Below are 23,107 nucleotides of genomic sequence, written 5' to 3' on the forward strand. Positions count from 1 at the left end.
TGTGGACCGTGTCCCCTTTCTAGATCTAGTAGCCTGAGAAGAGACTCATGTGGACCGTGTCCCCTTTCTCCATCTCTAGATCTAGTAGCCTGAGAAGAGACTCATGTGGACCGTGTCCCCTTTCTAGATCTAGTAGCCTGAGAAGAGACTCATGTGGACCATGTCCCCTTTCTAGATCCAGTAGCCTGAGAAGAGACTCATGTGGACAGTGTCCCCTTTCTAGATCTAGTAGCCTGAGAAGAGACTCATGTGGACCGTGTCCCCTTTCTCCAACTCTAGATCTAAATTGCCTGAGAAGAGATTCATGTGGACCGTGTCCCCTTTCTCCATCTCTTGATCTAGTAGCCTGAGAAGACACTCATGTGGACCGTGTCCCCTTTCTAGATCTAGTAGCCTGAGAAGACACTCATGTGGACCGTGTCCCCTTTCTAGATCTAGTAGCCTGAGAAGAGACTCATGTGTACCGTGTCCCCTTTCTCCAACTCTAGATCTAGTAGCCTGAGAGGAGACTCATGTGGACCGTGTCCCCTTTCTCCAACTCTAGATCTAGTAGCCTGAGAAGAGACTCATGTGGACCGTGTCCCCTTTCTCCATCTCCAGATCTAGTAGCCTGAGAAGAGACTCATGTGGACCATGTCCCCTTTCTAGATCCAGTAGCCTGAGAAGAGATTCATGTGGACCATGTCCCCTTTCTCCATCTCTAGATCTAGTAGACTGAGAAGAGACTCATGTGGACCGTGTCCCCTTTCTCCATCTCTAGATCTAGTAGCCTGAGAAGAGATTCATGTGGACCGTGTCCCATTTCTAGATCTAGTAGCCTGAGAAGAGACTCATGTGGACCGTGTCCCCTTTCTCCAACTCTAGATCTAGTAGCCTGAGAGGAGACTCATGTGGACCATGTCCCCTTTCTAGATCTAGTAGCCTGAGAAGAGATTCATGTGGACCGTGTCCCCTTTCTAGATCTAGTAGCCTGAGAAGAGACTCATGTGGACCGGGTCCCCTTTCTCTAGCTCTAGTAGCCTGAGAAGAGATTCATGTGGACCGTGTCCCCTTTCTCCATCTCTAGATCTAGTAGCCTGAGAAGAGACTCATGTGGACCGTGTCCCCTTTCTAGATCTAGTAGCCTGAGAAGAGACTCATGTGGACCATGTCCCCTTTCTAGATCCAGTAGCCTGAGAAGAGACTCATGTGGACCGTGTCCCCTTTCTCCATCTCTAGATCTAGTAGCCTGAGAAGAGACTCATGTGGACCGTGTCCCCTTTCTCCAACTCTAGATCTAGTAGCCTGAGAAGAGATTCATGTGGACCGTGTCCCCTTTCTCCATCTCTTGATCTAGTAGCCTGAGAAGACACTCATGTGGACCGTGTCCCCTTTCTAGATCTAGTAGCCTGAGAAGAGACACATGTGGACCGTGTCCCCTTTCTCCGTCTCTAGATCTAGTAGACTGAGAAGAGACTCATGTGGACCGTGTCCCCTTTCTAGATCTAGTAGCCTGAGAAGAGACTCATGTGTACCGTGTCCCCTTTCTCCAACTCTAGATCTAGTAGCCTCAGAGGAGACTCATGTGGACCGTGTCCCCTTTCTCCAACTCTAGATCTAGTAGCCTGAGAAGAGACTCATGTGGACCGTGTCCCCTTTCTAGATCCAGTAGCCTGAGAAGAGATTCATGTGGACCATGTCCCCTTTCTCCATCTCTAGATCTAGTAGACTGAGAAGAGACTCATGTGGACCGTGTCCCCTTTCTCCATCTCTAGATCTAGTAGCCTGAGAAGAGATTCATGTGGACCGTGTCCCCTTTCTAGATCTAGTAGCCTGAGAAGAGACTCATGTGGACCGTGTCCCCTTTCTCCATCTCTAGATATAGTAGCCTGAGAAGAGATTCATGTGGACCATGTCCCCTTTCTAGATCTAGTAGCCTGAGAAGAGACTCATGTGGACCGTGTCCCCTTTCTAGATCTAGTAGCCTAAGAAGAGACTCATGTGGACCGTGTCCCCTTTCTAGATCTAGTAGCCTGAGAAGAGACTCATGTGGACCGTGTCCCTTTCTCCATCTCTAGATCTAGTAGCCTGAGAAGAGACTCATGTGGACCGTGTCCCCTTTCTAGGTCTAGTAGTCTGAGAAGAGACTCATGTGGACCGTGTCCCCTTTCTCCATCTCTAGATCTAGTAGCCTGAGAAGAGACTCATGTGGACCGTGTCCCCTTTCTAGATCTAGTAGCCTGAGAAGAGACTCATGTGGACCGTGTCCCCTTTCTCCATCTCTAGATCTAGTAGCCTGAGAAGAGACTCATGTGGACCGTGTCCCCTTTCTCCATCTCTAGCTCTAGTAGCCTGAGAAGAGACTCATGTGGACCATGTCCCCTTTCTCCATCTCTAGATCTAGTAGCCTGAGAAGAGACTCATGTAGACCGTGTTCCCTTTCTCCATCTCTAGATCTAGTAGTCTGAGAAGAGACTCATGTGGACCGTGTCCCCTTTCTCCATCTCTAGATCTAGTAGCCTGAGAAGAGACTCATGTGGACCGTGTCCCCTTTCTAGATCTAGTAGCCTGAGAAGAGACTCATGTGGACCGTGTCCCCTTTCTCCATCTCTAGATCTAGTAGCCTGAGAAGAGACTCATGTGGACCGTGTCCCCTTTCTCCATCTCTAGATCTAGTAGCCTCAGAGGAGACTCATGTGGACCGTGTCCCCTTTCTCCAACTCTAGATCTAGTAGCCTGAGAAGAGACTCATGTGGACCGTGTCCCCTTTCTAGATCCAGTAGCCTGAGAAGAGATTCATGTGGACCATGTCCCCTTTCTCCATCTCTAGATCTAGTAGACTGAGAAGAGACTCATGTGGACCGTGTCCCCTTTCTCCATCTCTAGATCTAGTAGCCTGAGAAGAGATTCATGTGGACCGTGTCCCCTTTCTAGATCTAGTAGCCTGAGAAGAGACTCATGTGGACCGTGTCCCCTTTCTCCATCTCTAGATATAGTAGCCTGAGAAGAGATTCATGTGGACCATGTCCCCTTTCTAGATCTAGTAGCCTGAGAAGAGACTCATGTGGACCGTGTCCCCTTTCTAGATCTAGTAGCCTAAGAAGAGACTCATGTGGACCGTGTCCCCTTTCTAGATCTAGTAGCCTGAGAAGAGACTCATGTGGACCGTGTCCCTTTCTCCATCTCTAGATCTAGTAGCCTGAGAAGAGACTCATGTGGACCGTGTCCCCTTTCTAGGTCTAGTAGTCTGAGAAGAGACTCATGTGGACCGTGTCCCCTTTCTCCATCTCTAGATCTAGTAGCCTGAGAAGAGACTCATGTGGACCGTGTCCCCTTTCTAGATCTAGTAGCCTGAGAAGAGACTCATGTGGACCGTGTCCCCTTTCTCCATCTCTAGATCTAGTAGCCTGAGAAGAGACTCATGTGGACCGTGTCCCCTTTCTCCATCTCTAGATCTAGTAGCCTGAGAAGAGACTCATGTGGACCATGTCCCCTTTCTCCATCTCTAGATCTAGTAGCCTGAGAAGAGACTCATGTAGACCGTGTCCCCTTTCTCCATCTCTAGATCTAGTAGCCTGAGAAGAGACTCATGTGGACCGTGTCCCCTTTCTAGATCTAGTAGCCTGAGAAGAGACTCATGTGGACCATGTCCCCTTTCTAGATCTAGTAGCCTGAGAAGAGATTCATGTGGACCGTGTCCCCTTTCTAGATCTAGTAGCCTGAGAAGAGACTCATGTGGACCGGGTCCCCTTTCTCTAGCTCTAGTAGCCTGAGAAGAGATTCATGTGGACCGTGTCCCCTTTCTAGATCTAGTAGCCTGAGAAGAGACTCATGTGGACCGGGTCCCCTTTCTCTAGCTCTAGTAGCCTGAGAAGAGATTCATGTGGACCGTGTCCCCTTTCTCCATCTCTAGATCTAGTAGACTGAGAAGAGACTCATGTGGACCGTGTCCCCTTTCTCCATCTCTAGATCTAGTAGCCTGAGAAGAGATTCATGTGGACCGTGTCCCCTTTCTAGATCTAGTAGCCTGAGAAGAGACTCATGTGGACCGTGTCCCCTTTTTCCATCTCTAGATATAGTAGCCTGAGAAGAGATTCATGTGGACCATGTCCCCTTTCTAGATCTAGTAGCCTGAGAAGAGACTCATGTGGACCGTGTCCCCTTTCTAGATCTAGTAGCCTAAGAAGAGACTCATGTGGACCGTGTCCCCTTTCTAGATCTAGTAGCCTGAGAAGAGACTCATGTGGACCGTGTCCCTTTCTCCATCTCTAGATCTAGTAGCCTGAGAAGAGACTCATGTGGACCGTGTCCCCTTTCTAGGTCTAGTAGTCTGAGAAGAGACTCATGTGGACCGTGTCCCCTTTCTCCATCTCTAGATCTAGTAGCCTGAGAAGAGACTCATGTGGACCGTGTCCCCTTTCTAGATCTAGTAGCCTGAGAAGAGACTCATGTGGACCGTGTCCCCTTTCTCCATCTCTAGATCTAGTAGCCTGAGAAGAGACTCATGTGGACCGTGTCCCCTTTCTCCATCTCTAGATCTAGTAGCCTGAGAAGAGACTCATGTGGACCATGTCCCCTTTCTCCATCTCTAGATCTAGTAGCCTGAGAAGAGACTCATGTAGACCGTGTCCCCTTTCTCCATCTCTAGATCTAGTAGCCTGAGAAGAGACTCATGTGGACCGTGTCCCCTTTCTAGATCTAGTAGCCTGAGAAGAGACTCATGTGGACCATGTCCCCTTTCTAGATCTAGTAGCCTGAGAAGAGATTCATGTGGACCGTGTCCCCTTTCTAGATCTAGTAGCCTGAGAAGAGACTCATGTGGACCGGGTCCCCTTTCTCTAGCTCTAGTAGCCTGAGAAGAGATTCATGTGGACCGTGTCCCCTTTCTCCATCTCTAGATCTAGTAGCCTGAGAAGAGACTCATGTGGACCGTGTCCCCTTTCTAGATCTAGTAGCCTGAGAAGAGACTCATGTGGACCATGTCCCCTTTCTAGATCCAGTAGCCTGAGAAGAGACTCATGTGGACCGTGTCCCCTTTCTCCATCTCTAGATCTAGTAGCCTGAGAAGAGACTCATGTGGACCGTGTCCCCTTTCTCCAACTCTAGATCTAGTAGCCTGAGAAGAGATTCATGTGGACCGTGTCCCCTTTCTCCATCTCTTGATCTAGTAGCCTGAGAAGACACTCATGTGGACCGTGTCCCCTTTCTAGATCTAGTAGCCTGAGAAGAGACACATGTGGACCATGTCCCCTTTCTCCAACTCTAGATCTAGTAGCCTGAGAGGAGACTCATGTGGACCATGTCCCCTTTCTAGATCTAGTAGCCTGAGAAGAGATTCATGTGGACCGTGTCCCCTTTCTAGATCTAGTAGCCTGAGAAGAGACTCATGTGGACCGGGTCCCCTTTCTCTAGCTCTAGTAGCCTGAGAAGAGATTCATGTGGACCGTGTCCCCTTTCTCCATCTCTAGATCTAGTAGCCTGAGAAGAGACTCATGTGGACCGTGTCCCCTTTCTAGATCTAGTAGCCTGAGAAGAGACTCATGTGGACCATGTCCCCTTTCTAGATCCAGTAGCCTGAGAAGAGACTCATGTGGACCGTGTCCCCTTTCTCCATCTCTAGATCTAGTAGCCTGAGAAGAGACTCATGTGGACCGTGTCCCCTTTCTCCAACTCTAGATCTAGTAGCCTGAGAAGAGATTCATGTGGACCGTGTCCCCTTTCTCCATCTCTTGATCTAGTAGCCTGAGAAGACACTCATGTGGACCGTGTCCCCTTTCTAGATCTAGTAGCCTGAGAAGAGACACATGTGGACCGTGTCCCCTTTCTCCATCTCTAGATCTAGTAGACTGAGAAGAGACTCATGTGGACCGTGTCCCCTTTCTAGATCTAGTAGCCTGAGAAGAGACTCATGTGTACCGTGTCCCCTTTCTCCAACTCTAGATCTAGTAGCCTCAGAGGAGACTCATGTGGACCGTGTCCCCTTTCTCCAACTCTAGATCTAGTAGCCTGAGAAGAGACTCATGTGGACCGTGTCCCCTTTCTAGATCCAGTAGCCTGAGAAGAGATTCATGTGGACCATGTCCCCTTTCTCCATCTCTAGATCTAGTAGACTGAGAAGAGACTCATGTGGACCGTGTCCCCTTTCTCCATCTCTAGATCTAGTAGCCTGAGAAGAGATTCATGTGGACCGTGTCCCCTTTCTAGATCTAGTAGCCTGAGAAGAGACTCATGTGGACCGTGTCCCCTTTCTAGATCTAGTAGCCTAAGAAGAGACTCATGTGGACCGTGTCCCCTTTCTAGATCTAGTAGCCTGAGAAGAGACTCATGTGGACCGTGTCCCTTTCTCCATCTCTAGATCTAGTAGCCTGAGAAGAGACTCATGTGGACCGTGTCCCCTTTCTAGGTCTAGTAGTCTGAGAAGAGACTCATGTGGACCGTGTCCCCTTTCTCCATCTCTAGATCTAGTAGCCTGAGAAGAGACTCATGTGGACCGTGTCCCCTTTCTAGATCTAGTAGCCTGAGAAGAGACTCATGTGGACCGTGTCCCCTTTCTCCATCTCTAGATCTAGTAGCCTGAGAAGAGACTCATGTGGACCGTGTCCCCTTTCTCCATCTCTAGATCTAGTAGCCTGAGAAGAGACTCATGTGGACCATGTCCCCTTTCTCCATCTCTAGATCTAGTAGCCTGAGAAGAGACTCATGTAGACCGTGTCCCCTTTCTCCATCTCTAGATCTAGTAGCCTGAGAAGAGACTCATGTGGACCGTGTCCCCTTTCTAGATCTAGTAGCCTGAGAAGAGACTCATGTGGACCGTGTCCCTTTCTCCAACTCTATATCTAGTAGCCTGAGAAGAGATTCATGTGGACCGTGTCCCCTTTCTAGATCTAGTAGCCTGAGAAGAGACTCATGTGGACCGTGTCCCCTTTCTCCATCTCTAGATCTAGTAGCCTGAGAAGAGACTCATGTGGACCGTGTCCCCTTTCTCCATCTCTAGATCTAGTAGCCTGAGAAGAGACTCATGTGGACCGTGTCCCCTTTCTCCATCTCTAGATCTAGTAGCCTGAGAAGAGATTCATGTGGACCGTGTCCCCTTTCTAGATCTAGTAGCCTGAGAAGAGACTCATGTGGACCGTGTCCCCTTTCTAGATCTAGTAGCCTGAGAAGAGACTCATGTGGACCGTGTCCCCTTTCTCCATCTCTAGATCTAGTAGCCTGAGAAGAGACTCATGTGGACCGTGTCCCCTTTCTAGATCTAGTAGCCTGAGAAGAGACTCATGTGGACCGTGTCCCCTTTCTCCATCTCTAGATCTAGTAGCCTGAGAAGAGATTCATGTGGACCGTGTCCCCTTTCTAGATCTAGTAGCCTGAGAAGAGACTCATGTGGACCGTGTCCCCTTTCTCCAACTCTAGAATCGCTGTATTGGATAGATGATTGTCCTTTTCATTCCCCTGACCGGACCACATAGACTGGCCATTCTTCTACTAAAGTACAGAAAACCCCTTGGAGGTTTTGTTGTCCATGGCAGTGAATCTGATGAAGTAGACCCCTCTCACTGGTGCTGTGAAGATGCCTGCATCATAGGAGATGCAGGGAGACGTCAGCACTGTTCATGTCTCAGACACTGGAGCCCGTGTCCCAGACCAACAGAACAGCAACATCAACACTGTTCATGTCCCAGACCGACAGAACAGCAACACCAGCACTGTTCATGTCTCAGACACTGGAGCCCGTGTCCCAGAACGACAGAACAGCAGCAACAGCAGAGAGACAGCAGCCTTCATTCTGGACTTAATACCTCCTCAGAATGAATGTAGTCTACTGTGATCAGTGGCCATACTTCTATATTTCACATTGGGGAAGCCAACAGTACTTGGGAAATGAAGAAACATCGCTAAGGACTGTTATCTAACAGTGTCAACTGGGTCCAATTTGGGGTCAAACTGTTGTTGTTTTAAGGTTCTGACAGGTGTTTACGCCCCTCTAGCCTTTATTCAGCCTTTCGGTATTGGAATAGACTGGTATATTACTCTGTGATGATCACACTTGGTATTTAGTTAGCTTAGCTGAAAGTTTTCTAAGTTAACTTTAGCCGATAGTTTGCTGAAGTTCTTACAATTTTAATTACTTCAAGATATATGTTGTAAAGAATGTGAGCAGTGTTTTCACACTTGTTTTTATTCTCTCTCTCTCCCCCCTTTCTCTCTCTCTCTCTCCCCCTTTCTCTCTCTCTCTCTCTCCCCCCCTTTCTCTCTCTCTCTCTCCCCCCCTTTCTCTCTCTCTCTCCCCCTTTCTCTCTCTCTCTCCCCCCTTTCTCTCTCTCTCTCCCCCCCTTTCTCTCTCTCTCTCTCTCCCCCCCTTTCTCTCTCTCTCTCTCCCCCCTTTCTCTCTCTCCCCCCTTTCTCTCTCTCCCCCCTTTCTCTCTCTCCCCCCTTTCTCTCTCTCCCCCCTTTCTCTCTCTCCCCCTTTCTCTCTCTCTCCCCCTTTCTATCTCTCCCCCTTTCTCTCTCTCTCTCTCCCCCCCTTTCTCTCTCTCTCTCCCCCCTTCTCTCTCTCTCTCTCCCCCTTTCTCTCTCTCTCTCCCCCCTTTCTCTCTCTCTCCCCCCTTTCTCTCTCTCTCCCCCCTTTCTCTCGCTCCCCCCTTTCTCTCTCCCCCTTTCTCTCTCTCTCTCCCCCTTTCTCTCTCTCTCCCCCTTTCTCTCTCTCTCCCCCCCTTTCTCTCTCTCTCTCTCCCCCCCTTTCTCTCTCTCTCCCCCCCTTTCTCTCTCTCTCTCTCTCTCCCCCTTTCTCTCTCTCTCTCTCCAGACCTGTCAGACATAGAGTTCCTGGAGGACTCGACCACAGAGAGCCTGCTGTTTAGTGGAGATGAGTACAACCAGGTATGGTCCTTTAGCATTCTCCTCTATGTAATAGATTGTGTGTTATAGCTTAGGAAATTTATAGATGTAACTAAGGGGGTTTGTTTTGAACCCTCCGACCAGGACTTTGACTCTCTAAACATGGAGGACTTCCAGGAGGAGGATGAGGATGGTACCCAGGAGATTGTCCGCTGTATCTGTGAGATGGACGAGGAGAATGGATTCATGATTCAGGTACTGGACTGACTGGACCCCTCAGACTAGTGTTCTGTCTGAGGTGGGGTGGTTCTGCCTGAGGTGGGGTGGTTCTGCCTGAGGTGGGGTGGTTCTGCCTGAGGTGGGGTGGTTCTGCCTGAGGTGGGGTGGTTCTGCCTGAGGTGGGGTGGTTCTGCCTGAGGTGGGGTGGTTCTGCCTGAGGTGGGGTGGTTCTGCCTGAGGTGGGGTGGTTCTGCCTGAGGTGGGGTGGTTCTGCCTGAGGTGGGGTGGTTCTGCCTGAGGTGGGGTGGTTCTGCCTGAGGTGGGGTGGTTCTGCCTGAGGTGGGGTGGTTCTGTCTGAGGTGGGGTGGTTCTGTCTGAGGTGGGGTGGTTCTGCCTGAGGTGGGGTGGTTCTGCCTGAGGTGGGGTGGTTCTGCCTGAGGTGGGGTGGTTCTGCCTGAGGTGGGGTGGTTCTGCCTGAGGTGGGGTGGTTCTGCCTGAGGTGGGGTGGTTCTGTCTGAGGTGGGGTGGTTCTGCCTGAGGTGGGGTGGTTCTGCCTGAGGTGGGGTGGTTCTGCCTGAGGTGGGGTGGTTCTGTCTGAGGTGGGGTGGTTCTGCCTGAGGTGGGGTGGTTCTGCCTGAGGTGGGGTGGTTCTGCTTGAGGTGGGGTGGTTCTGCCTGAGGTGGGGTGGTTCTGCCTGAGGTGGGGTGGTTCTGCCTGAGGTGGTGGGGTGGTTCTGCCTGAGGTGGGGTGGTTCTGTCTGAGGTGGGGTGGTTCTGCCTGAGGTGGTGGGGTGGTTCTGCCTGAGGTGGGGTGGTTCTGTCTGAGGTGGGGTGGTTCTGCCTGAGGTGGTGTGGGGGTTCTGCCTGAGGTGGGTTTGGAACATTCCAGTCACTTGTGGTGTAAATTCAACACCAAGGACACCTGAAGTTAATATTAAATGAATCACTCTTTAGTATCAGTTAACTGGGGAGTTTACAACAAATACATGTTCAAAGTACAAGTCTGCCACAAGCTCCGCCAGGACGTTCCCTTCAGGCCTCTAATATGGGCCTCCTGAGTGGCGCAGGTGGTCTAAGGCGCTACATTGCAGTGCTAGAAGCGTCACTACTGACCCTGGTTCGATCCCGGGCTGTATCACAACCGGCCGTGGTTGGGAGTCCCATAGTGCGGCGCACAATTGGCATAGCGTTGTCTGGGTTAGGGGAGCGTTTGGCCGGGTGTGGGGGGATTTGGGGAGTGTTTCTGGAATTTTCCAACTATCCCTCAGACATAACAATGGGGCATCAACATGTCTGTTGTCATGTGTGCTCCCGAGTCGCGCAGCGGTCTAAGGCACAGCATCTGAGTACTAGAGGCGTCACTACAGAACCTGGTTGGAATCCAGGCTGTATCACAACCGGCCATGATTGGGAGTCCCATAGGGCGGCGCTCGTCCGGGTTTGGACGGGGTTGGCTGTCATTTGTAAATAAGAATTTGTTCCTGACTGACTTGCCTAGTTTTAAATAAATAAATAACATGTATTATACTTGTTTCAGACCTGGGTTCAGATAGTATTTGTTTCCACCTAAACACAAACACATTCAGTCTCTCTCTGCGTTTCAGTGTGAGGAGTGTATGTGCTGGCAGCACAGTGTGTGTATGGGGCTTCTGGAGGATAGCATCCCGGACCAGTACATATGTTACATCTGCAGAGACCCTCCAGGTAACATCATACCCTACACTCCCCTAATCACAGATCTAGGATCAGATTACTCCCCAACCTAAACCATTAGGGGGATGAAAGATTATCTCACCCTGTGTCGGTGGTTAGAGGCAACTTTTAGCCTGATCTCAGATCTGTTGTCTCCTTCTCTCGCCTGGTCTCAGATCTGTTGTCTCCTTTTATCGCCTGGTCTCAGATCTGTTGTCTCCTTTTATCGCCTGGTCTCAGATCTGGTGTCTCCTATCTCCTGGTCCCAGATCTGTTTGTGCTCTTGACAGCTCTATTGATGTCATTGTCAAGCCAAACATGACCATGAGTGACAAGGAGTTGGTATGATAACACAAACAAACTGGCACTCAGGCTCGGCAACTTCGACCTCCCCTATACAATTTACAAACAAGACCAAGATATTCCTACATTATTATTATTATTATCAACATGTTGGTTGTTTTCCTGACATGCCCATTTGTTTTTGTTGTTTAGGTCAAAGGTGGAGTGCCAAATATCTCCATGACAAAGACTGGTTGAACAAGGGTCAGATGTACGGCTTGTCCTTCCTCTCTGAGAACTACTCTGAGCAGAACTGTAAGACCAGCGTGTCCACCCATCAGCTGTTAGCAGACGTGTTCAGTGTCAACAACGTCCTTCACGGACTACAGCTGAAGATGGACATACTACAGTAGGTCCCCTGTCAACACGTAGGGCAACGTTTTCATCACACTGAAGAAAACTGTGGAACTCATTGTCTGTAGTACTGGGTTCTGGTCAAATCTAGTGCACTATAAAGGGAATAGGGTGCCATAGGATACTGGTCAAATCTAGTGCACTATAAAGGGAATAGGGTGCCATAGGGCTCTGGTCAAATCTAGTGCACTATAAAGGGAATAGGGTGCCATAGGGTTCTGGTCAAATCTAGTGCACTATAAAGGGAATAGGGTGCCATAGGGCTCTGGTCATATCTAGTGCATTATAAAGGGAATAGGGTGCCATAGGGCTCTGGTCAAATCTAGTGCACTATAAAGGGAATAGGGTGCCATAGGGTTCTGGTCAAATCTAGTGCACTATAAAGGGAATAGGGTGCCATAGGGCTCTGGTCAAATCTAGTGCACTATAAAGGGAATAGGGTGCCATAGGGTTCTGGTCGAATCTAGTGCACTATAAAGGGAATAGGGGGTGCTATTTAAAACGGATCCATGATCATTTGGAGTCAAAATGAACCATTTAGTTCCTTGTCCACCTATAGGAACAAACACAATCCCAATTTGCACTTCTGGGCTCGGTCATGGGTGAACTCTGACGAGGACCAGCCCATGGGCGGTCTCCCTGACTGCATCCACCTGACAGACAACTCTCTGAACAACCAGAACTCCTCCAAGACAGACACTTACATCACCAGCGAACACAGGTACACGTTCAGCTGAGTAATACCTGATTTTAGTAGCGGTGGACACTGGTATGGAATCAAACATTATCTATGTTGTGTTGAATTAGCCATATTGGTGCCCGTCACCAGTTTACAGTGTGTTCATAATGTATTTTATTGATTGTCTTTGTAATCACTCTGCTTTCCAGCTACCAGAAACTCCCCAGCCCCGGACAGCTGGAACACTGGCCCTCTACAGACCCCCACGGCTCCAACAGCCAGGAGGGAGGAGGGGTGGGGGCGGACCTGGTGGTGGCTAATACTAACCCCGCCTCTCACTCCACCCACTTCACAGCCAAGGAACAGGAAGTAAGAAAGGTGTTGTTGATCTTTATTGTCTCTTGTTTGTTTTTAAGGCGATCACTTTATTCATCAGTTGTACATCAGGTCCAACTGGGATGTAACTTCATCCCAACCTCTCCTAGAGACAATACACTACATAGAGAGGTAGGTGCAGGGGACTGTTTATCTCAACCTGTCCTAAAGACAATACACTACATGGAGAGGTAGGATCAGGGGACTGTTTATCTCAACCTCTCCTAAAGACAATACACTACATGGAGAGGTAGGATCAGGGGACTGTTTATCTCAACCTCTCCTAAAGACAATACACTACATGGAGAGGTAGGATCAGGGGACTGTTTATCTCAACCTCTCCTAAAGACAATACACTACATGGAGAGGTAGGATCAGGGGACTGTTTATCTCAACCTGTCCTAAAGACAATACACTACATGGAGAGGTAGGATCAGGGGACTGTTTATCTCAACCTCTCCTAAAGACAATACACTACATGGAGAGGTAGGATCAGGGGACTGTTTATCTCAACCTCTCCTAAAGACAATACACTACATGGAGAGGTAGGATCAGGGGACTGTTTATCTCAACCTCTCCTAAAGACAATACACTACATGGAGAGGTAGGATCAGGGGACTGTTTATCTCAACCTCTCCTAAAGACAATACACTACATGGAGAGGTAGGATCAGGGGACTGTTTATCTCAACCTCTCCTAGAGACAATACACTACATGGAGAGGTAGGATCAGGGGACTGTTTATCTCAACCTCTCCTAAAGACAATACACTACATGGAGAGGTAGGATCAGGGGACTGTTTATCTCAACCTCTCCTAAAGACAATACACTACATGGAGAGGTAGGATCAGGGGACTGTTTATCTCAACCTCTCCTAAAGACAATACACTACATGGAGAGGTAGGATCAGGGGACTGTTTATCTCAACCTCTCCTAAAGACAATACACTACATGGAGAGGTAGGATCAGGGGACTGTTTATCTCAACCTCTCCTAAAGACAATACACTACATGGAGAGGTAGGATCAGCGGACTGTTTATCTCAACCTCTCCTAAAGACAATACACTACATGGAGAGGTAGGATCAGGGGACTGTTTATCTCAACCTCTCCTAAAGACAATACACTACATGGAGAGGTAGGATCAGGGGGTGCCCGTGGAGTTAAGTGCACAACGGCAAGCCGTGGTATCTAAGGTTTGATACATGCAACTCCTCCGAGTAGACAGCTGACTTCCGGGACAGATTTTTCCTGTCAGACCCGGGATTCGAACTGGCAACCCTCTGGTTGCTGTCTCGCCTCTCTAACCAATAGGCTATCGGCTTTCATCTAAAAATAATTAACTGTAAAATGTGTTGATCAATTTTGATGAGATTTTTGTGGTTGAGTTAATGCTGTGTGTTGTCAACAGAAGACAACTGCCCTGGCTGTACCTGGCTCCCTGGCTATGCCTGCCTGTCTGAATGAGAGGGGACCAGACTCAGTGCTGGCTGTGCCTGGCTGTCTGAATGAGAGGGGACCAGACTCAGTGGAACATGCCAGGAACTGTCTCCAGTGGCAGATGAACCTCCTGACTCACATAGAAGATGTTCAGAACCAGGTGGCAGGCAGGATGGACCTCATAGAGAAGGAGCTTGATGGTAAATGGGATGGTCTGGGTGGTCTAGAAAAGGGGCTTGATGGTAAATGGGGTGTTCTGGGTGGTCTAGAGAAAGAGCTTGATGGTAAATGGGGTGGTCTGGGTGGTCTAGAGAAGGAACTTGATGGTAAATGGGGTGGTCTAGAGAAGGAGCTTGATGGTAAATGGGGTGGTCTGGGTGGTCTAGAGAAGGAGCTTGATGGTAAATGGGGTGGTCTGGGTGGTCTAGAGAAGGAACTTGATGGTAAATGGGGTGGTCTGGGTGGTCTAGAGAAGGAGCTTGATGGTGAATGGGGTGTTCTGGGTGGTCTAGAGAAGGAGCTTGATGGTAAATGGGATGGTCTGGGTGGTCTAGAGAAGGAGCTTGATGGTACATGGTAGTGGGTGGTCCACTAAATACACTGTCCTATCCTATAGACTAATAATACACTGTCCTATCCTATACACTAATAATACACTGTCCTATACTATACACGAATAATACACTGTCCTATCCTATACACTAATAATACACTGTCCTATCCTATACAGTGTCCTATCCTATACACTGTCCTATCCTATACACGAATAATACACTGTCCTATCCTATACACTGTCCTATCCTACACACTAATAATACACTGTCCTATCCTATACACTAATAATACACTGTCCTACCCTATAGACTAATAATACACTGTCCTATCCTATACACTAATAATACACTGTCCTATCCTATACACTAATCATACACTGTCCTATCCTATACACTGTCCTATCCTATAGACTAATAATACACTATCCTATCCTATACAGTGTCCTATCCTATACACTGTCCTATCCTATACACGAAAAATACACTGTCCTATCCTATACACAAATAATACACTGTCCTATCCTATAGACTAATAATACACTGTCCTATCCTATACAGTGTCCTATCCTATACACTAATAATACACTGTCCTATCCTATACACTAATCATACACTGTCCTATCCTATACACTAATAATACACTGTCCTATCCTATACAGTGTCCTATCCTATACACTAATAATACACTGTCCTATCCTATACAGTGTCCTATCCTATACACTAATAATACACTGTCCTATCCTATACACTAATCATACACTGTCCTATCCTATACACTGTCCTATCCTATACACTAATACACTGTCCTATCCTATACACGAATAATACACTGTCCTATCCTATACACTAATAATACACTGTCCTATCCTATACACTAATAATATACTGTCCTATCCTATACACTAATAATACACTGTCCTATCATATAGACTAATAATACACTGTCCTATCCTATACACTAATCATACACTGTCCTATCATATAGACTAATAATACACTGTCCTATCCTATACACTAATAATACACTGTCCTATCATATAGACTAATAATACACTGTCCTATCCTATACAGTGTCCTATCCTATACACTGTCCTATCATATACACTAATAATACACTGTCCTATCCTATACACTAATAATACACTGTCCTATCCTATACAGTGTCCTATCCTATACACTAATAATACACTGTCCTATCCTATACACTAATCATACACTGTCCTATCCTATACACTAATCATACACTGTCCTATCCTATACACTAATCATACACTGTCCTATCCTATACACTAATCATACACTGTCCTATCCTATACACTAATCATACACTGTCCTATCCTATACACTAATAATACACTGTCCTATCCTATACACTAATAATATACTGTCCTATCCTATACACTAATAATACACTGTCCTATCCTATATACTAATAATACACTGTCCTATCCTATACAGTGTCCTATCCTATACACTAATAATACACTGTCCTATCCTATACACTAATCATACACTGTCCTATCCTAAACACTAATCATACACTGTCCTATCCTAAACACTAATCATACACTGTCCTATCCTATAGACTAATAATACACTATCCTATCCTATACACTAATAATACACTGTCCTATCCTATACACTAATAATACACTGTCCTATTCTATACACTAATAATACACTGTCCTATCCTATAGACTAATAATACACTGTCCTATCCTATACAGTGTCCTATCCTATACACTGTCCTATCCTATACACTAATAATACACTGTCCTATCCTATACACTAATAATACACTGTCCTATCCTATACACTAATAATACACTGTCCTATCCTATACACTAATAATACACTGTCCTATCCTATACACTAATCATACACTGTCCTATCCTATACACTAATCATACACTGTCCTATCCTATACACTAATCATACACTGTCCTATCCTATACACTAATAATACACTGTCCTATCCTATACACTAATAATACACTGTCCTATCCTATACACTAATCATACACTGTCCTATCCTATACACTAATAATACACTGTCCTATCCTATACACTAATAATACACTGTCCTATCCTATACACTAATAATACACTGTCCTATCCTATACACTAATAATACACTGTCCTATCCTATACACTAATAATACACTGTCCTATCCTATACACTAATAATATACTGTCCTATCCTATACACTGTCCTATCCTATACACTAATAATACACTGTCCTATCCTATAGACTAATAATACCAAAGCAGTGGGAGGTAAAGACCCGATTGTAATTAAAGGAGGAACTCGTTCTTACCTTATTAGATCCTAACCATCTCTCTCTCTCTGCGTCCCTCAGTGTTGGAGAGCTGGCTGGACTTCACTGGGGAGTTGGAGCCTCCGGACCCCCTGGCCAGACTGCCTCAGCTCAAACACCGCATCAAGCAGCTCCTCACAGACCTGAGCAAGGTGCAACAGATGAGCACCCTGTGTTCTGTGTGAGTTTGGGTTGGCCTGACCTAGGTAGAATCTGGCCCGTGTCTGGCCTGGGTTAGCATGGCAACAGCACCAGGCATCTGGTGTCATCACAGCACTTCACAGAGGAGAGTCCTATCCAAACCCAGGGTGAACCCCGTCCTCTCTCTCTGGCACCGAAGCACATCGTCTGCTGTGGTCCATGAACTGTCAAACTGAGCATACCTCCTCCTCCTCGACAGACTGTGGGAGTGAAGCTTCAGTTGGCTCAATACAAGGGGGATGAATGGATGTATAGAGACCAACAGGAAAGAGTTGAGTCCAGTGGACTCTTGGTATTGGAAAGAAGGGCGTTTTGAGTTGGAGTAACTGACAAGTATTGAGTTGACGAAATGGGACTTGTGGATGAAAAGTACCAGTTTAATACAGTGTTAGTTTGTAGGGCCCAGGACGTTTGTTGTTTTAACGAAGACTCCCTGTTATGAAGTGCCCACAACGTTTTCATAACCAGGAAATGCGGGTTTGTCCACGCACATTAAATCTGTTCACACGCATTCTATGATATAGCTGAAATTCAATTTAATTCAATTAGATTATTAAAATGCTATGAGATCACCTCGTCATGGGTCCGTCCCAAATAGAACCCTATTCCCTTTATAGTGCACTACTTTAGACCGTAGTACACTACAGTATGTAGGGAATATATGGGGGCCATTTGGGAAACGACCCATCACTCTCTTGCCTCAGTAAGAGCAGAGCTGTGGAAGCCTTGCTTGTGTGATATATGAGTTCATGCAGAAACTAAATCACCAAGGTGAATGTTAGATGATATTGTAGCGAGCTTTAACCTGCCAGAAATCTGTTCTGTTTTGGGAAACGTGGTCTGAAACTTGTTTGACATGTTTTAAAATTGAGTTCCCCCTCAAGTTCACACTAGGGTGAGATGATTTGTTTAAAAAAAACAGTGCTAACATCAGTCATTTAGCGACTGCATTCTGATTTCATTTCAGGAATCTATTGCCACCTTTTACAATCGTTAACTTTCATTCTCTTTATGTGCCAAGTCTGAAGGTATGACCCAGCAAGTTTACAATGTTAACATGGGGAAAGATATATATATATTTGACTGGTGTATATAATATACCCAATCCACAGACAGACATAGGACTGTGTGTCTTCAGGATATCTCCATGACAACCACGGAAATGGCCTTGATATCACGGGATATCTGTGGCACGTTTGTCTCTGTGTGTATGTCCCGAAATGGCACCCTATTCCCTATGTAGTGCACTACTTTTGACACTGAGCCCTATGGAGCCTGTTCAAAAAGTAGCGCCCTGTGTAGGGAATAGGGTGCCATTTGGGGACGTAGCCTCTGTCTGTGGGGTTTTTGATGCTTTCAGTACGGCCCCAGTATGGCTGCTACGTCACATAACACCACAATGTCTTCGGGCTCAGGGGACACGTTTGACTTGTACCACAGTAAGCTAAATTGCCAGCTGGATGTAAAATGCGTATATAAAAAAAAAAGCAATGTGTTGATTGCTGTTTTTTGGGTCATTTAATGTACAGTTTTTATAACTGTAAAGATGAGGAAACATCTATAGAAATGCATAAGAGGATAAAATATACTTGAAGAAAAATGACTATGTTTATTTAGAGTTTCTATTAACCTGTATAAAAAGTGTTTTAGAACCAGTCGGTAGGGGAGAAAACAAAGTAGATTTTTATTGACATATACCAGCTGTACATTAAGAGTTTATTTAAGACCTGTTCTTTGTGATTTACTACATGTACAATGCCATTAAAAAAAGATATTCTGGATATTTAATATCTCGTCTTATGCTTATTATTTTAAATGATATATTACAGAGTTGGTGTGTGCTAAACTGTTACACATTCAAATGTTAATTTGTGTTGTCTGTTGCTGGCCTAGTTTTCCATGTTTTCATGACATTTGACTTCAGAAACCTGTCGTCCGTTGGCTCTTGAAAGAGCGTCATCCCGAAGGTGCAAGTCATGTTCACCTGGGTCGTATTTATTAGTGTAAACCGTAGTAAAATGTTTTGCAACGTAAACAACAGTTTCTTATTGGACAAATTCAGATAGTCCCGCTGACGTTTCTGTCCGCTTTTTTCCGATTTGGTTTCTAGGTTTCTACTGCATCCCAGGTCAAGTCTTGCATGACCAACTCCTCCCTTCTGAGTCTCAGGCTTGGCTGCTCCCACTAGAATGTTCCAGAACTTCCATTGTTCCAAACACACATGAGTGTTCCATGTTTGGCAAGTGAGGACCACGTGTGTCACACACTCCATCCTGAGTGCGGTGACCACCTAGGGGAGGATGACATTGCAGTTAACACTGATGGTATAAATCCAGAGGTTTAGTCCCAGTCTCATCACAGTTCAACGGGCAGACTGACTGAGGAAGATGATGAGCCTGGTTCAGATCTCCTCCATGCTGCTGTGTTACCTCTGTCTGTCTGAGGGGAAGATTTCAGGTAAAACCTTAGGGCTCTTAGTTTAGCTTGGGTTTTTGAATATTTCAAAGTTATTTTCAGCTGTAATTTAAACCTCTTATTTCTTTATTATGCTTTTTATAAGTTTATAATTTTGTGTTTTGTAAATCCACTATATATTCCAAACTATGTAGACACCCCTTCAAATTAGTGGATTTGGCTATTTCACTCTGTATAAAATTGAGCACTCCGCCATGCAATCTCCATAGACAAACACTGACAGTAGAATGGCCTTACTGATGAACTCCGTGACTTTCAACATGGCACCGTCATAGGATGCCACCTTTCCAACACGTCAGTTTGTATAATTTCTGCCCTGCTAGAGCTGCCCCGGTCAACTGTAAGTGCTTTTATTGTGAAGTGGAAACGTCTAGGAGCAACAACGGTTCAGACGCAAAGTGGTAGGCCACGCAAGCTCACAGAACGGGACCGCCAAGTGCTGAAACACAAAACATTGTGTCCTCGGTTGCCACACTCGCTACCGAGTTCCAAACTGCCTCTGGAAGCAACGTCGGCACAATTACTGTTCGTCGGGAGCTTCGTGAAATGTGTTTTCATGACCGAGCAGTGATGAATCACGCTTCACCATCTGGAGCAGTGGAAACACGTTCTCTGGAGTGATGAATCACGTTTCACCATCTGGAGCAGTGGAAACACGTTCTCTGGAGTGATGAATCACGCTTCGCCATCCGGCAGTCCAACGGACAAATCTGGGTTTGGCACTACCTACCCAAAAGCATAGTGCCAAATGTAAAGTTTGGTGGAAAAGGAATAATGGTCTGGGGCTGTTTTTCATGGTTCAGGCTAGGCCCTTTTAATTTCAGTGAGGAGAAAGCTTAATGCTACAGAAAACAATGACATTCTACACGATTCTGTTTCCAACTTTGTGGCAACCGTTTGGGGAAAGCCCTTTCCTGTTTTTCAGCATGACAATGTCATCGGTGCACAAAGCCAGGTCCCTATAGAAATGGTTTGTCGAGTTCAGTGTGGAAGAACTTGACAGGCCTGCACAGGTTCCTGACCCCATCAAACACCTTTAGGGTGAATTGGAAAGCCGACTGCGAGCCAGTCCAAATCGCCCAACGTCAGTGCCCAACCTCACTAATGCTCTTGTGGCTGAATGGAAGCAATGTTCCAACATCTAGTGGAAAGCCTTCCCAGAAGACGGGAGGCTGTTGTAGCAGCAAAGGGGGGACCAACTCCATAGTAATGTCCTTGATTTTGGAATGAGGTGTTGGACGTGCAGGTGTCCACACACTTTTGAGGATGTAGTGTATTTATTATACTATCATTTAGGCTGTGTTTGTTTCCTGTGTGTATGAGCCATATGCCTGTAAGCCGAATACAGCATCTTTAAATTCCCCACAAAGAAATGGACGCAGTTTTGAACAACTAAATTGTATTTGCTGGTGTTTTCAGAATATCAACTGGAGTCTGAGACCCTGAGTCAGTGTGAGTCTCTACGTGGTGGTAGTTCTGTCCGGCAACAAGACCATGTCCCCCAGTGCTCAGAGGACGGGCGATTCAGGTATACCTGACAGTGCTGTATATGACACAAGCTAGCCAGGACGTATAAAGCTAGCTAGGACGGGTAAAGCTAGCCTGGACGGTAAAGCTAGCCAGGACGGTAAAAGCTAGCCAGGACGGTTAAAGCTAGCCAGGACGGGTAAAGCTAGCCTGGACGGTAAAGCTAGCCTGGACGGTAAAGCTCGCCTGGACGGGTAAAGCTGGCCAGGACGGGTAATGCTAGCCAGGACGGGTAAAGCTAGCCAGGACGGGTAAAGCTAGCCAGGACGGTAAAGCTGGCCAGGACGGGTAAAGCTGGCCAGGACGGGTAAAGCTAGCCAGGACGGGTAATGGTAAAAGCTAGCCAGGACGGTAAAGCTAGCCAGGACGGGTAAAGCTAGCCAGGACGGTAAAGAAGCAATTTCCCTGAATATGTCCCAAATGGCACCCTATTCCCAATCCCTATGTAGTGCACTACTTGCCTAAGGCTCCGGTCAAACGTAGTGCACTATGCCGGCCGGGAATAGGGTGCCATTTGGGAAGCGTGCCGCTGTTCCCTGCTCTCTCCTAACTGTTGTGTGCTCCAGACACGTCCAGTGCAGCGGTGCTGGTGGTGAGTGCTGGTGTGTGAACGCAGAGGGAGCTGAGATCTCTGGATCCAGACAGAACGGATCAGCTGTGTACTGTGAGCAGAACGCCCGTCTTCCTAGAAATATCTGTTTTAACAATGAAACCACATTGGTGCCTGATGGGATGAATCCCCCTGGGAACCCGAGCCAGGCTCATGTTGAACACTGGAGACCTTTTGAGATGCACTATGTAAATGCTGTCTATCATCATTGACCTCTTCCTTCTCCTCCTCTTCTTCCTCCTCCTCCCACAGGTCTGACGTCCTGCCAGCTCCACAGACAGCAGGCCCTGCTGAGTGGTGATGCCCCCCTGGTGCCCCAGTGCCAGGCCTCTGGGGAGTACCAGGCAGTGCAGTGTGACAGCGCCCGGGGACAGTGCTGGTGTGTAGACCTGGAAGGCATGGAGCTCTACGGGACCCGGCAGAACGGAAAGCCCTCTCAGTGTGAGTTAGTTAGGTGCAGGATGACTTGTGTTGTGTATTGATATGTCATTTACCACCTACAGTATTATGTGCATCCATTTTCTAATGGGTGACCCCCAGCGGGAATCGGACCCACAAATCCCTGACGTTGCAAGTGCCATGCTCTACCAACTAGGCCACACAGCACAGTAATATATAAATGACTGGAGCTGATCAGAACAACCTTTGACCTTTTCCCTCAGGCCCAGGCAGCTGTGAGGTGAGGTCGAGGCGTCTCCTCCACGGCGTCGGGGAGCGCTCCCCCCCTCAGTGCTCGGCCGACGGCTCCTTCCTGTCCGTGCAGTGCAAGTTTGTCAACACCACTGACAGGATGGTCTTGGACCTGCTGCACACGTTCAACAGGTGAGTGCCTGGAAGGGGAAGATATGCACTCCATAGGGCTCTTGTCAAAAGTAGTGCACTATAAATGGATGTATAATATACCGTTTAGGAAGCTGACATTCACTGTTAGACCGTTGGAATCTCATATATATATATATATCCCATTTAGCAGACGCTTTTGTCCAAAGCGACTTACAAGTCGGCTGGGGCCACTACTTTTACATATGGGTGGTCCCAGTGGGAATCGAACCCACGACGCTTGGCGTTGCAAGCGCCATGCTCTACCGACTGAGCCACACAGGACACACAGGACTCATCTATCACTCACTCACACAAACACACTGCTGGGGGTTTGCTTTGACCTGGCTGTGCATTGGGATCCTGTGTGTGAGTGAGGTTTTGTACAACGCTTTTTATCGTTTCTGCCTCTAGATGGCAGCGTAATGCTTAGACCCGTGGACACTGATGCGCTGACAGGAGAACTGGGAGCCCAAATTCCCATTATTTTTCCCTCCTCGCTCTACATTTCTGACCTGATAGGATCCTATTATTGTGTATGTTGACTGGAACATGTTATGAGGAATGGAGACGCTTGGTCTCCTGGGAACTTATTGCAATTTTCAGAATTCACACATTTTTATTTTACCTTTTTTTTAACTATGCAAGTCAGTTAAGAATAAATTCTTAATTTCAATGACGGCCGAGGAACA

General features: G+C 47.1%; 2 protein-coding genes across 10 annotated transcripts in view; both read left to right on the forward strand.

Annotated features, from left to right (window-relative positions):
• Positions 1-18,772, forward strand: part of LOC135521049 (PHD finger protein 20-like protein 1) — a 38,969-nt gene extending 20,197 nt beyond the window's left edge. For 7 of the 9 annotated variants that reach the window (XM_064946964.1, XM_064946970.1, XM_064946967.1 and 4 more), the window contains 8 exons: positions 8,783-8,856; positions 8,959-9,069; positions 10,637-10,736; positions 11,220-11,415; positions 11,980-12,141; positions 12,309-12,477; positions 13,883-14,111; positions 16,826-18,772. In XM_064946964.1, the coding sequence (XP_064803036.1) occupies positions 8,783-8,856; positions 8,959-9,069; positions 10,637-10,736; positions 11,220-11,415; positions 11,980-12,141; positions 12,309-12,477; positions 13,883-14,111; positions 16,826-16,968 (1,184 nt within the window). In that variant the 3' untranslated portion in view covers positions 16,969-18,772. The remainder of the gene's footprint in view (positions 1-8,782; positions 8,857-8,958; positions 9,070-10,636; positions 10,737-11,219; positions 11,416-11,979; positions 12,142-12,308; positions 12,478-13,882; positions 14,112-16,825) is intronic. The other 2 variants (XM_064946966.1, XM_064946969.1) reach the window with 2 other exon arrangements.
• Positions 18,773-19,362: 590 nt separating this feature from the next.
• Positions 19,363-23,107, forward strand: part of LOC135519870 (thyroglobulin-like) — a 94,287-nt gene continuing 90,542 nt past the window's right edge. Inside the window, exons 1-5 of the mRNA XM_064945072.1 lie at positions 19,363-19,441; positions 20,879-20,987; positions 21,553-21,650; positions 21,849-22,037; positions 22,259-22,418. Of these exons, the coding sequence (XP_064801144.1) occupies positions 19,372-19,441; positions 20,879-20,987; positions 21,553-21,650; positions 21,849-22,037; positions 22,259-22,418 (626 nt within the window). The 5' untranslated portion in view covers positions 19,363-19,371. The remainder of the gene's footprint in view (positions 19,442-20,878; positions 20,988-21,552; positions 21,651-21,848; positions 22,038-22,258; positions 22,419-23,107) is intronic.

This window comes from Oncorhynchus masou, chromosome 29, assembly GCF_036934945.1.
Source record: "Oncorhynchus masou masou isolate Uvic2021 chromosome 29, UVic_Omas_1.1, whole genome shotgun sequence".
NCBI classification, from domain to species: Eukaryota; Metazoa; Chordata; class Actinopteri; order Salmoniformes; family Salmonidae; genus Oncorhynchus; species Oncorhynchus masou.